This window comes from Sinocyclocheilus grahami, unplaced genomic scaffold (assembly GCF_001515645.1).
Source record: "Sinocyclocheilus grahami isolate Dianchi unplaced genomic scaffold, SAMN03320097.WGS_v1.1 scaffold86.1, whole genome shotgun sequence".
Classification (NCBI taxonomy): domain Eukaryota; kingdom Metazoa; phylum Chordata; class Actinopteri; order Cypriniformes; family Cyprinidae; genus Sinocyclocheilus; species Sinocyclocheilus grahami.
This window is the reverse complement of record NW_015505265.1, coordinates 2006655-2021847: the sequence shown is the minus strand read 5'-3', so window position 1 is coordinate 2021847 and position 15193 is coordinate 2006655. Positions and strand designations below refer to the sequence as shown.

The 15193-nt window shown below is 39.2% G+C and overlaps 1 protein-coding gene across 1 annotated transcript in view; it reads right to left on the bottom strand.

The window, feature by feature from the left end:
* Positions 1-4328: 4328 nt before the first annotated feature.
* Positions 4329-15193, bottom strand: part of LOC107586857 (calpain-1 catalytic subunit-like) — a 15747-nt gene continuing 4882 nt past the window's right edge. Inside the window, exons 8-22 of the mRNA XM_016274408.1 lie at positions 14493-14578; positions 14224-14295; positions 13962-14122; positions 13728-13888; positions 13613-13624; positions 13228-13433; positions 13092-13149; positions 12733-12801; positions 12568-12625; positions 12405-12466; positions 12187-12255; positions 11967-12045; positions 5758-5874; positions 5086-5138; positions 4329-4982 (exon numbers count right to left, since the gene is read on the bottom strand). Coding sequence (XP_016129894.1) covers positions 4956-4982; positions 5086-5138; positions 5758-5874; positions 11967-12045; positions 12187-12255; positions 12405-12466; positions 12568-12625; positions 12733-12801; positions 13092-13149; positions 13228-13433; positions 13613-13624; positions 13728-13888; positions 13962-14122; positions 14224-14295; positions 14493-14578 — 1290 coding nt within the window. The 3' untranslated portion in view covers positions 4329-4955. The remainder of the gene's footprint in view (positions 4983-5085; positions 5139-5757; positions 5875-11966; positions 12046-12186; positions 12256-12404; positions 12467-12567; positions 12626-12732; positions 12802-13091; positions 13150-13227; positions 13434-13612; positions 13625-13727; positions 13889-13961; positions 14123-14223; positions 14296-14492; positions 14579-15193) is intronic.

The window sequence follows — 15193 nt, the reverse complement described above, 5'->3', positions numbered from 1 at the left end:
TCTTTCTTTCTTTCTTTCTTTCTTTCTTTAACTAGCCTTTTTATATTGTAGCATCTCTGGTCCTGGAATCTGACTGGTCGAGCAATGTTCAAGAGTGGACTTTTGTATAACTCCACCTGTCTGATTCGGGTCATGACTCTCAGTTCTTAGAAACACTTTGGTAAATCCTAAGTACATATATCTCTATATCATTGGTTTAAGCCAACAGTATTTGTCAATGAAGAATTGAATCCAGGATTATGAGAGGTCTTACACCATGATAAGAAGCACAGCCCATGAGGGTTTGTGAATTGGCTCCATGATCCATAATGTCCCACAGATAAGCAGGAGCTTCATTCAACACAAACTGCATGTGCACCCCACCAATGAAGTTCATCAGGGCCTCAGACATGAATCCGCCATCTAGGTCTGTGTACCCTGTAATGTCAGAACAATTTTATGGTGTGTAAATGCTACAATGTCACAGACATTCTGTAAAGTAGTGAATATGATGTAATGAGCACTGTCAATGTTTATAGATGTTACAGTGTTCCTTCCCACAACAACATACAAATCTATTAAGAGGGACAGATCAAAGTTAAGATCATGCATATGTTTCACACATCAATATTCTAGAGACAAGAAACAATAAGTACATTAATTCTGTCTTTATGTCACAGCATCTGCTGGCACCTACTTTGCATAAGGGGAAGTTGTGGCTTAATGGTTAGAGAGTCGGACTCGTAACCCAAAGGTTGTGGGTTCGAGTCTCACACCGGCAGGGATTGTAGGTGGGGGGAGTGAATGTACAGCTCTCTTCCACCTTCAATACCATGACTGAGGTGCCCTTGAGCAAGGCACCGAACCCCCAACTGCTCCCCGGGCACCGCAGCATAAATGGCTCCCCACATAAATGGGTGTGTGTTCATGGTGTGTGTGTGTGTGTGTGTGTGTGTGTGTGTGTGTTCACTGCTGTGTGTGTGCACTTTGGATGGGATAAATGCAGAGCACTAATTCCGAGTGTTGGTCACCATACATGGCCACATGTCACGTCATGTTATTATAAGCTTTCTCCAGTAAGGCAGGCCAAAACTCATTAGATGTTTTCAAACCCACAAAAATGAGCTTGTTATCAATTGTTGGAAGCAGATCCTCAATGACAACATCAATCCATTTCCCAAATCGCCAGAACTGTAAGATCGTCACAGTCTCTACCTGGAGTAGACCTCCATCCCGGACTAAATTTCCCATAACCCCTGCCTAGGAACTAATCTCAGACTCCTCCCATTTCCTATCAGGAGGACTGTTTAAGTCAGACACTTTCACACACACATGGCTGAGTTTTTCCTGTGTTTTCCTACTTCCTTGTTTTCTTGCCTTGCCTTAGTGTTTTTGACCCTTGACTGGTTCCTTGATTCTGATTGTTTGCTGCCTACCATGATCGTTGCCTATTTTGTGGATTACTCTTTTCCATGTGCCTTGGATATAACTGTTTTGCGGTATTTTGTCCCTGCCTGTTTTGACCACGCTCTTTAGAATAAAGCCTTGCATTTGGATCCTCCAACTCCGTTGTCGCCTCCCTACACTGTAAAAAAAATTTACTTACATTTACAGTTAAATACCGTAATTTCATTAACTGATATAATGTTAATATACCAACCTATTGAAGTACTGAAATCTGTTTTGTACCATTGTAATACACTGATAACCACCAGATGCAGGTGGTGATGAGAAAGTCACATGATGAACCAAAGCCCATCACAAGCAGCTTTTAAATAATAACATATATAGAAGGTGCACAGTGTCATTCACACAAACACCACACACCATCATGGTAACACACATGAAACTGAAATGGGTTGACACAACCCTAATATACAAAACTGATAAGAAAAAATTAAGAAGAAACATAGTTATTTCAACAAAAAAACAATTTGAAATGTAACGCAGGGAATTCTGGGAATGTCAATTTACGGTTATTCACTGTAAATTATACAGTCTTTTTCACTTCCAAAAACGGTATACTACCTTAAAAAATTATTTCCAATACACGTAATGTCCAATACAGTTTTTCACTGTATATAGTAGGGGAATTTACCGTTAACCATTTAACAGGATTTTACTGTAGCATTTTTACAGTCTTTTACCATTAAATTCACAGTCATTTTTTACAGTGTACGTTACAAAGACAAATTACACACAGAGACAAATATATAGAAAAAAGGGTAAGGGTTAAATAGAGGAATTGTCTTTTCATAATCATCAAATTAATTTACAGATTCATAAACATTCTGATATCAAATAGGTATTAAACCCTGAAGTGAAACATGCATACATAATTGTTGCTGAATGTCTGACCAGCTGGAATGACTAGGATTATGATATTGTATCTTTTGTCATAAATTATGTCTCTTCATCTTTTGAGGTTAAAAGACAAGGAGACATGGTTATTTTGATTTATGTGTAATGCATAATCATCAAATTAATTTACAGATTCATAAACATTCTGATATCAAATAGGTATTAAACCCTGAAGTGAAACATGCATATATAATTGTTGCTGAATGTCTGACCAGCTGGAATGACTAGGATTATGATATTGTATCTTTTGTCATAAATTATGTCTCTTCATCTTTTGAGGTTAAAAGACAAGGAGACATGGTTATTTTGATTTATGTGTAATGCTACTTAGAAACTGAGATAATGACCGCTTATAGAGCTCATTTCATACTGTATTCAAATAAACCCAAATTTACCCAGTTTGGACCCTTGTTTGTAATCAAGCCTGGACATTCCATCAATAGTGAAGAATGGTTTACCAGGTGACACTAGTTCCTGTTCAGACAGAATCATTAAAGTCCTGGCCCAGGAAATGGAAGTGTCAGTGCAAATTTTGTCAGGAAGACTCCAATGCCACGTTATTCATTCCTACTAACAGGTCTGACCAATCACTGCTTGACACCTGGAGTATATAAGCACTGAACTCTGTTTCATTTTCGCAGTTGATGTCGCCGACGTTCCCCTCCATCCTCCCCACCACCACCAACAGGTTGGCCCTGTCCATCCATAGGGGGTAGGCTCCTCCCCTGACTTCATCTTCAGGCAGGATCAGCCAAATCTGCATCCCCAGGATTTGGACAAAGGACGGGGCCTATGCCAAATAATCTTTCTATACAACTATTCCCTAATTATTGTAACTCACTCACCAACATCCGTTAACACTTTACGGAATAAATACCATGTAAACGTTTACCTTCCCTCTGAGTCTTTCTGATAGAACTTAACAGGATTGGTAGGACAACCCTCATCACAATATATGAAAAAAAGGTCTCACATTTTATATTTAAAAAGTTTGTTATTTACCTGAATTGAGCTGTGACTGTCTACTTTCATATTATCCTGTCTCTGTTACTGAGTGTTATAATACTCAAGTATCAGTACAATAAAGCAAAAGTTAAAACTAAAAAAAGTTACAACTGTGTTAAAGCTTATCTAGTGTTCTTCTATTAACCATGTTTCAACAAAAATAAATATTTAATGCATAATTCATTTTTGAAAATGGATTAGTTAAAATTAATTAATTAATTAAAAGGATAAAAGGAAGATATACATCACGCCTGCAAGAATCAGGTTGGTCAGAAAGCTACAGTAAAAGACAATTTTTTCCTCCCTGTGTCTGGTTGTGTGCTGGACACAAGTGGAATACTATTTTATTTTATTTTTGCAATCATTCCACCCTTTACTTTGTGTAGAGATTGTTTTTCCTGCAATTCAGGCGACTTCATAAGGTAAAGCATGTCAGTGTGTAAAGAATATTCAAATGCCTCACACCTACAGTATGTGATGTCATGGTCCAGAATTACAACATTCCAAACTCGATCTCCTTGAAAGACTGACTAAAGTAGATAATTGTCTAACATTTGCCTTTCACTTATACAAACATCCCACACAAATCACTTAACAAAACAGCAAGATTCACAATCTACAGTTGTTTAAATCTGCACATTTTGAGATTTAAAAAATATTTTATGACTTTGTCAGGACTGAAGAAATGAAATGTTCTCGAGCAAAGGTAAATGTAACTGCACATTAAGGAACAGCACAACTGTTGAAATAACCACATTATTTGCATATTTACTTTTGCGTTGAAAATATTACTAATCAAAAAAGTCATGCTTACACTAAATATACACTAAAGCACTAAATTTACAAGCTAAAAACAAAGTAATTCAATCCATATAGCTATTTATACAATTAGAACAATTTTCATTCAAGTGTTTTTAAAATCAAAAGTTTATATCTAAAACTAGAGTTCAGTATACATTAGAATTGTTCAAAAGACAGCTGAATATTTTCTCTTGTGTGGATGTTATCAATGTGGCTGATATCAGACAAACAATGGACAAAAACTGACACCAAAACACATTTCCTGGCATGTCAATCATGTTTCAAAGTTCTGCAGGAGCCGAAGCATCTGTCATTTAGATGAAAATGACTGCAAATAGATAGATCTTTCCATGTATTGTAGACCTACATGTGGCCTAAAGTCCCCTTATACGATGTTGTGTTGAGAAATAGTCTTACTTCACAAGCACAATAACATCAAAACTAGTATTAAAATAATTTGCTTTACACCAACAGTGACTCTTAAGTGTGTACAATGAGAAATACATACATCAGATGCATGACTTTTCAAACAGTCAAAATAGACAGATTTTTTGGAATTACTACAAACAGTTTGATCATATAAAATGGGTATATCAAATTAATTTTAAGAAAAAGAGAAAAGCATTTTAATAGAGGGATAAAAGGGCAAAGAAGAAATGGTATAACCATCACAATTAGCTAAAAATAAAGAAAAGAAATAAATGTTTAGATTGCCTAAATTGCTGATTGTTTTTGATCACCAAACTTATATTTTATTTTCACATCGCTTCTTGCGATGTTGGCAATCCTCCTGGCAAGCAGACATTCCCTCATGAGTACATGGTGAGTCCTATCCACTAAAACACAGATACACACAAACAGGTTGTAAATATATGAACTATTAAGCACATGTATGTGTTTGGAAATATGAAAAAAAAAAACATTTTACACAAGGATTACCTCACTCTCATCAAGCGTTATCTTTCCATTTTCACACAGTCTCTGGAATATTCCTGATGAAAAGAATAAAGACTGTTCATATGTAATAAATCCAAAACATAATACCCAGGAGTATGTAGCTCAGGAGCATGAAAGTATGGAACAAAAACTTTCTATATATATATATATACAGTGGGTACGGAAAGTATTCAGACCCCCTTAAATTTTTCACTCTTTGTTATATTGCAGCCATTTGCTAAAATAATTTAGTTTACCATCCAACCTGACAGAACTGGAGAGGATCTGCAAGGAGGAATGGCAGAGGATCCCCAAATCCAGGTGTGAAAAACTTGTTGCATCTTTCCCCAAAAGACTCATGGCTGTATTAGATCAAAAGGGTGCTTCTACTAAATACTGAGCAAAGGGTCTGAATACTTAGGACCATGTGATATTTCAGTTTTTCTTTTTTAATAAATCTGCAAAAATGTCAACAATTCTGTGTTTTTCTGTCAATATGGGGTGCTGTGTGTACATTAATGAGGAAAAAAAATTAACTTAAATGATTTTAGCAAATGGCTGCAATATAACAAAGAGTGAAAAATTTAAGGGGGTCTGAATACTTTCCGTACCCACTGTATATATATATATATATATATATACAGTTTCTGTCCAGTACACTTAAGTCCTACTCACTGGCCATGCAGTTCAAACGCATGACAAGGCATATGAAACCCTCCAGAGAGATCTGTTCAGTAGCACCACCATACCGCACAAACATGAGATTCAGGATGTCTTCATTTAGATGCAGGCCTAGGGTACAATAACCATGACATACAGTAAATACAGTATATTTAGGTTTTATGGGTCACTGGACACAGAGGGTGGCTACTATGCTGGCTCTAACATTTACAGTGATATTAAAGGTAATGCAAATTGTGATGTATGTGCTTAATGTTTCAGCACACTAGGAGGCGCTCAAGATCACTACCGTGTGTATGTTATGTTATCAATGAAGAAAAAGACTTCAGAGTTCTCAGTAAATTAGAAGTGAGTTGACACAGCACTTGTCTCAGCGTATTATTCATGTTATATAACAGATAGGATATAACATATTGGCGACGAGGATTGTCTTTTCGAATGCCTGATTTGTCTGGCTACTGCATTATTGGATTGGATGTATGTAGTGAACTCGTGGAACAACACCCGACGAAATGGCTGTGTTTATCGGTCATATGGATGCCTTTGATGAGTCCGCTGAACAGTGGGCTACCTACATAGAAAGGTTTGAACAGTTTGTTTCTGCAAACGACATTGCAGATGAGAAACAAGTCGCGGTGTTGCTGAGTGTAATGGGTTCATCTACATATGGCCTGCTGCGGAGTTTAATCGCCCCAGATAAGCCAGGTGCGAAGTCATATGATGACATTGTGACTGTTTTGAAAGACCATTTCTCACCAAAACCGATCGTTATTGCAGAAAGATTTAGGTTTCATAACCGCAGTCAGCACGAAACAGAGACAGTAGCAGAGTATGTCGCAGTTCTGAAAAAGCTGAGTGAACACTGCGAATTTGGGACGCATTTACAAGACGCGCTGCGCGATCGCTTTGTGTGTGGGCTGAAAACGGAGTCTGTACAGAAGCGGCTATTGACGGAAGCAGCTCTCACGTTTCAAAAGGCAGTGGAGATAGCAGTGTCTATGGAAACGGTCGCGTGGGAATCTCATCAGTTAAGTAGCTCTTTGAAAGTCCATGCACTGTCCTTGAAAGAGAAAGGAGGAAATAAGTGCTACCGTTGTGGAAGAACAACCCATAATGAGAAAGACTGTTATTTCAAAGAGCAACCGTGCCACAATTGTGGTAAAAAAAGGCCACATTTCCAGTGTGTGCAGAATTAAAGGGAAGCACATGACTGAATGTAATAAGTGTAAGTCAAAGAGGGTGAAAAATTTCCAACAGAAAAGGAAAGTGCATCAGATGGATGTGAAGGACTCATCTAGTGATGACACTACAGATACGGAGCTTGCATTGCATGCGATGACTAAAAAGCAGGAATTGTCACACATTCGTCTTAAACCAAAGGTTGAAGGAGAAATTATGGAAATGGAATTAGACACTGGAGCAGCTGTCTCTCTAATTTCAAGAGAACTTTACAACTCACAATTAGCTCATAAACCGCTGTGCACAACCGATGTGATCCTAAAAACATATACAGGAGAAGTGGTGTCTCCAGTATGGGTCATCGAAGTTATAGTGAAAATGAACATACAAAAAGCGAAATTACCACTTTATGTTGTGGAAGGAAGTGCCCCACCTCTATTCGGGCAGAGAGTGGCTCAAGAAAATCAGGTTGAACTGGTGTGAAATTAAGAGTGTGAAAAAGGATGCACTTGAGACAGTGCTATCAAAACACAAAAATGTTTTCAGGAAAGGATTGGGCTTGTTAAAAGGTATCGAAGCCACAGTGTCACTCAAGCCACAGTCTCAGCCACGATTTTGCCAAGCGTGCAATGTCCCCTATGCTTTGAAGCCAAAAGTCGAGGCTGAGATAAGTCGACCAGTGGAGTTGGGGGTCATCTCCCCTGTGACATACAGCGATTGGGCCACACCGATTGTGCCAGTTGTAAAAAGGAATGGGGATGTGAGGATTTGTGGAGATTTTAAGGTAACAGTGAATCCTACCCTTTGTGTTGAGCGTTACCCAATTCCACAAATAGAGGATTTATTCACATCATTAGCATATTGCCTCACAATCACCACATCAAAGGGGCTGTTCTGTTACAATCGGTTACCCTTTGGGATTGCATCGGCACCTGCAATTTTCCAAAGGGCAATGGATCAGATTTTAATAGGCCTCCCTAACATGCACTGCTACCTAGACGATATATTAGTGACTGGGTCAGATGATGAGCAACATCTCAAAAATGTGAACACAGTCCTCAGTCGTCTGGATGAATTTGGGCTATGTGTCCAGCGTGAGAAGTGTGAGTTCTTTAAAGACTCGCTGGAGTACTTGGGGCATATCATTGATGCTCAGGGTCTTCATAAGTCACCTGAAAAGGTCAGGGCAATCATGGATGCACCGGCACCAAAGAACGTCACACAACTTTGTTCATTTCTGGGACTTTTAAATTACTATAGTCGATTTATCCCTAATCTGGCATCAGTGTTAGCCCCTCTCAATGCTCTTCTGTGCAAAGGAAAACAGTGGCTGTGGTCTCAGGAGTGTGAAGATGCATTCGATAAGGCGAAAAACCTGTTACTGTCACAGAGTGTGTTGACACACTACAACCCACAGTTACCAATCAGACTGGCCTGTGATGCATCACCATATGGTGTTGGCGCTGTCATCTCGCACATCCTCCCGGACGGACAGGAAAAACCAATTGCCTTTGCCTCAAGAACACTGAGTAAAGCAGAGCAAAATTATGCTCAAATTGAAAGAGAGGCACTTGTTATTATTTTTTGTGTACGGAAATTTTACCAATATCTGTATGGGCAGAAGTTTACTTTGTTTACAGATCACCGGCCGTTGACAACCATCTTTAGTCAACAAAATGATCCCATTCTGTCACAAGTAATGGAGATGGTGGCAACTGGACATTTTCCAAATGTCACGGATGCAAATAATGTGCTTGCCCCATATGTGTACAGGAAGGATGAACTAACTACACAGCAAGGTTGCCTCATGTGGGGTTGGAGGGTGGTCATTCCTCCTAAGCTGAGATCCAGGGTACTGGCAGAACTACATACGGGACATCCAGGTGTCGCAAGGATGAAGGCGGTGGCACGTAGTTATGTCTGGTGGCCCGGAATTGACATTCAAGTTGAACAGTGGGCGAAAACCTGTATTGCATCGGCACCTGCAATTTTCCAAAGGGCAATGGATCAGATTTTAATAGGCCTCCCTAACATGCACTGCTACCTAGACGATATATTAGTGACTGGGTCAGATGATGAGCAACATCTCAAAAATGTGAACACAGTCCTCAGTCGTCTGGATGAAGTTGGGCTATGTGTCCAGCGTGAGAAGTGTGAGTTCTTTAAAGACTCGCTGGAGTACTTGGGGCATATCATTGATGCTCAGGGTCTTCATAAGTCACCTGAAAAGGTCAGGGCAATCATGGATGCACCGGCACCAAAGAACGTCACACAACTTCGTTCATTTCTGGGACTTTTAAATTACTATAGTCGATTTATCCCTAATCTGGCATCAGTGTTAGCCCCTCTCAATGCTCTTCTGTGCAAAGGAAAACAGTGGCTGTGGTCTCACATGTGGCATTCGATAAGGCGAAAAACCTGTTACTGTCACAGAGTGTGTTGACACACTACAACCCACAGTTACCAATCAGACTGGCCTGTGATGCATCACCATACGGTGTTGGCGCTGTCATCTCGCACATCCTCCCGGACGGACAGGAAAAACCAATTGCCTTTGCCTCAAGAACACTGAGTAAAGCAGAGCAAAATTATGCTCAAATTGAAAGAGAGGCACTTGTTATTATTTTTTGTGTACGGAAATTTTACCAATATCTGTATGGGCGGAAGTTTACTTTGTTTACAGATCACCGGCCGTTGACAACCATCTTTAGTCAACAAAATGATCCCATTCTGTCACAAGTAATGGAGATGGTGGCAACTGGACATTTTCCAAATGTCACGGATGCAAATAATGTGCTTGCCCCATATGTGTACAGGAAGGATGAACTGACTACGCAGCAAGGTTGCCTCATGTGGGGTTGGAGGGTGGTCATTCCTCCTAAGCTGAGATCCAGGGTACTGGCAGAACTACATACGGGACATCCAGGTGTCGCAAGGATGAAGGCGGTGGCACGTAGTTATGTCTGGTGGCCCGGAATTGACATTCAAGTTGAACAGTTGGCGAAAACCTGTCAGACATGCCAGCAGACACAAAAAGCTCCTGGACCTTCACCCTTACATCCGTGGAAATGGCCAGAGTCACCGTGGCAACGCATACATGTGGACTTCGCAGGTCCATTTGAAGGACACATGTATTTGGTAGTAGTAGATGCTCACTCCAAGTGGCCTGAGGTGTGTGTGATGGATTCAACTACATCTACTAAGACCATTCAGGTGCTGAGAACACTGTTCAGTCAGTATGGACTCCCAGAAGTGCTGGTTAGTGATAACGGTCCTCAGTTCACCTCCGAGGAGTTCCAGACATTTCTCAAGGCCAATGGAGTGACACACACACGTTCTGCACCTTTTCACCCAGCTACTAATGGCTTGGCGGAACGCATGGTTCAGACAGTAAAGCGGGCTTTACGTTGTTCCAAAGGATCAACTTCCATTCAACAAAGGTTGGACACCTTTCTACTGGCATACCGTAACACCCCGCACGCCACCACAAAGGAGTCACCTGCTATGTTGTTTCTACATCGTAGATTGCGATCTCACTTTGATCAGCTGAAGCCAAATGTTGCCTCTGTGGTCGAAAAAGCTCAAGGCAAACTGTGTGAGCGACGTCAAGTTCATGCGAAAGAAAGAACATTTGCAGTGGGTGACAAGGTATTAGTTCGTGATTATCGGCGAGGAAAGAAGTGGATGCCTGGTGTGGTGTCAGCAAAGACAGGCCCAGTATCATACACTGTCGATGTAGGACTTTCAGTTCATTGGAGGCGTCATGTTGATCAAATTTTGGCACATCAGGATGATTGCGAAAAGGGAGATGAGATTGGTCCAGAGACCATTGAAGTTCCTGAGGGGAATCTGACAGATTTGTGTGAACATCTGATCTCAGGAGAGACATCACGTCTAGGGTCTTTATCAAATTCCAACAGGATTAGCACAATCAGAAGATTTAGCCACTAGGGACAATGAAGTGGTGTTACACACTCCACACAAAGAGGCTAAGCGCTATCCTGAATGCACCATCAAGCCTCCAGTACGGTTTAGCCCATAAGGCTTACCTTGTTGGTATAACCCAATTCCATTGGTTGTATGTTAACAGTCATGGTGCTGAGATTAATTTAAAGAATAAGCACAACACAGTTCATTGAATGATTCTACTGTTTTATCATAGTTGTTCTATATTTTGGTATTACTATAAGTGTTACATTATATAGGTGAATCTATGTGCTGGAGTGGCCTAGCCAGTCTCCAGATCTCAACCCCATAGAAAATCTTTGGAGGGAGTTGAAAATCCGTGTTGCCCAGCGACAGCCCCAAAACATTACTGCTCTTGAGGAATGGGCCAAAATACCAGCAACAGTGTGTGACAACCTTGTGAAGACTTACAGAAAACGTTTGACGTCTGTCATTGCCAACAAAGGGTATATTATAACAAAGTATTGAGATGAAATTTTGTTATTGACCAAATACTTGTTTTCCACCATAATTTGCAAATAAATTCTTTAAAAATCCTACAATGTGATTTTCTGGATTTTTTTTCTCATTTTGTCTCTCATAGTTGAGGTATACCTATGATGAAAATTACAGGCCTCTCTCATCTTTTTAAGTGGGAGAACTTGCACAATTGGTGGCTGACTAAATACTTTTTTGCCCCACTGTATGTAGATGTAAACATGTAAAAGGAAAAGAAAGATCCATCTTTGTCTATGTTAAGTGTATGTAACATTGTTACTGAAATGGTTACAACAACACTAAGTGGGGAGGGAAATGTGATGTATGTGCTTAATGTTTCAGCACACTAGGAGGCGCTCAAGATCACTACCGTGTGTATGTTATGTTATCAATGAAGAAAAAGATTTCAGAGTTCTCAGTAAATTAGAAGTGAGTTGACAGCACTCGTCTCAGCTTATTATTCATGTTATATAACAGATAATATATAACACAAATATTGAACACTAACCTACAACTAAGAAAATTACAATATTTTCAACAACGGTTCACCAGAGCAAAGCATAAACTGTATGCGTCTCAACCTGTTTTCTCTAATGCATTTTGCAGTTCGTTGAAAGACAGAACACCATCTTTGGAAGAATCCATGCTGTAGAAGATATTCTGTAAAAAAAAAAAAATTCTTGAAAAATTATTCTTGATAAAAACTGGGAAAAAATCTTAATATAACTCAATACATAGCTACGTTTCTTGTTTAAATACAATAAAAATCCATAGCTAAATTCCTCACTCAAATCCACTCACCTTGTATGTCAAAATACGGTTCCAGAGACGAATGAATTCTGGTCCGCGGAGTCTTCCAGTCACATTGAACTATTGTTATTGTTACAGTCATGGAACATTTCTAAAGCTAAAACATATTTCTTTACAATATGACTGCAAATACATCTAAACCTGGGAGATAAATCATCATGATTTTCATTATCACGTTTTTAATTACATGCTTAAATAATAAAGGATACATCTGACATGGCTATTATACTTCTACAGGAATCCAGGCCAAATCCTTCAGGGTTTTTATGCCCTAAATGGTATAAGTCACAAAAGATCCATTTGTGAGATTTCAAAGCTAGCTACAGACAGTATATTTCACATGGAATGGACAGGATTTTTAAAAACACTCACGTCCAAGTAGGTTTTCATGAAGAAGCCATTGAAGCTTCTCAGCATCAACAACTTTATACTGTTTCCAAAGAAGACATTAAAGAGCTTGAAGCTTGTTATATTGTTAAGCACAGCAGCTGTTGTTTTTAATGTAATTTTTGATAAGACATTAGCTTTCATATTTACTTGATCAGAATATTGCCGAAACAGTGCTTTAGTTTTTGATCTTTCATCCACTTCTTCAGTGTAATGGACCTGAACATGAGAAAAGATAATGAAGAGAAAACTGCTAAAATGACAACTAGAACTGAACCGTTTCATCAGTAACATACATACATAAATAAATAGCGTTTAGAGTCCCGAGATATAATATCTGGTCTTATTTCCATCTTATAGGTGCATTAACAAAAACAGGATTTAGCTGCCCATAATTGCAGATTTGCTGAAAGATGAATGATTTCAGTGTGTAATCCTCTGATTGCACATTGACAAACTCAAACAAGCGAATACTAATACTTTTACACAATGATTCTGTGTATTATTACCTCAGACCCGCCTAAAAGATCCACAAGAAAATCTTTCTCCATTCTTTCTGTGTCGCTTCTAAATGAAAAAAAAATTAACCATATCTTTCCAAGCATAAATAAAAAGTCAGTCTATCCGTCCTTCAATGCAACTTACTGAATGTGGATCTCATTTTTGCAGAGAATGGACAGGATGAATTCTCCTTTCGTTTTGGGATTGTATGTGGATGGTACGATGAGATACTCTCCCGGCTCTAGCCTGAAGAATTTCATCACCTGTCTTGCACGTTGAAAGGGCTCGCTTGTTACCACAGGCTTTCTTCCATGGAAAAAGCTTGATCCAAGCTTTCCCTCAGATCTCATCTAACAGATAATGATTCAAAATTTAATTTCCCTGAACATCTCAAATGAATGTGCCAGAAAGGTAGCCTATAACAAATAATGTAATATGTATTGATACAACCTGAAATACACAGTGCTTTTTTTTTTTAAACCAATGTGATTAACACAAGAAACTGATATAATTTATATATTTTACTTGCCTCGGGTGGAATCTGTGAAAGTTCAAAATAAAATAAAAAAGGTTACACTTCAAACACAAAGACATCATACATGCACAGTACAAATATATGTATTGCTTTTTTTGTTAATACTGACGGCAAATACGTAGAAGCCGATGCCATGGTGTGCAGAGTGGCGTCTGTGTCTCTTGTCGGGTTTCTGTATGAGAGTCACCAGAACATTGTTCTGGCCCTGTTCGCAGGCCTTATCAAACTCATTAATCCTCAGCCAAAACTGGGGGTTTTTACAGAAGGTGTCTACAATCACAGGAGAGGGGTGTTAGAAGCAGATTTCCATCCATAACCAGCTTTTATAATTTAAGAAAAGCACCTGCATGACTTATGCAGCCTCCGTCTGTGCTCCCAGAAACCCAGCTGCCATGGTGGTACTTGGAAATCCAGCGACAAGCAGACTTCCCTTCCAGAAAATCAGGACAGATACAGCAGATATCCATGTTGTCAAATGTTTTAAGGAAATCGTTCATTGACATCCTGCAAAAAAAAAAAATGTAAATAAAATTTATCCTTGACTAAATGTATTTTGTGTTTTAGTACATTTCAAGAATGTAAATGAAAACATGGTTCATGCTCACCAGAACTCTCCATTTTCATTCACAAGGAGTTGTTTGTGGTCCTCACTGCTCACTGTGTTCCACAAAGGTGATCTGAAAGAATTATGCAAAATAAACATCAGGACAAAGGATAGCTTTGACAATGATAACATTTCACAATTTCTGTGAGTTAAGGACTGCATGTACTTCCCTTTGCTTTTTGCAGAAAAAATGTGATGTTTTATATTTTTACTGCCAGTTGTTCTGCTAGCTGGTTATCTGCTATAATGTTGAATAAAAGCAGAGCTTACTTGTCGCTCCAGTCTCCTTTCCATTCACTGTCTCCCCATGGGTTGAACAATCTAACCAGCTTAACTGGGTTTCTACCACTCATGACCTGTTGAGCATGATTTCAACTGCAGATATTTAGTGGCATATAAATGTGGCAGACCTTTTTAATACTATCTTTTATAGACTATAAACAAAATGTTACATTTTACAATGCACGTTTCACCGCAGTTTCAAAGAGAAATGTCCACTGAGTGGCGCTAAAACACGGGTTCAATACGTGAACCCTGGCACGTTTTTATTAAGTTGATATAGGTACATATTGCTGTTTTTATTACGTTGCTTCAGGTACGTATTGCGGCAGTTCAGAATTCAAATATCCGGGGACTGTCGCTAAGAGTTAATGCTCTATCGTGTTGGAAATATGCCCTACACCAAACCCAACCCTAAACCTACCCGATAGTGTTAACAAATGCAAAACTGATATAAAAACACATTTGTTGATGCAACCGTGTCATTTGAACTTCCTAACATGCAGATTTGAACCGTTTTGTCAAACCGTAGTTACACGGGATTTCAAACCGGAGCTCCTCGCCTCTCAAGTACGTCTCCGTACTCCGTGAGCTACCGAATAAACCTACCGTCGATGAAAACCCATTGATATGAAGCTGGATATGTGCGGCGCTAACGTTCAAAACTGTGCATCAGTTTTCAAATCTCCCAG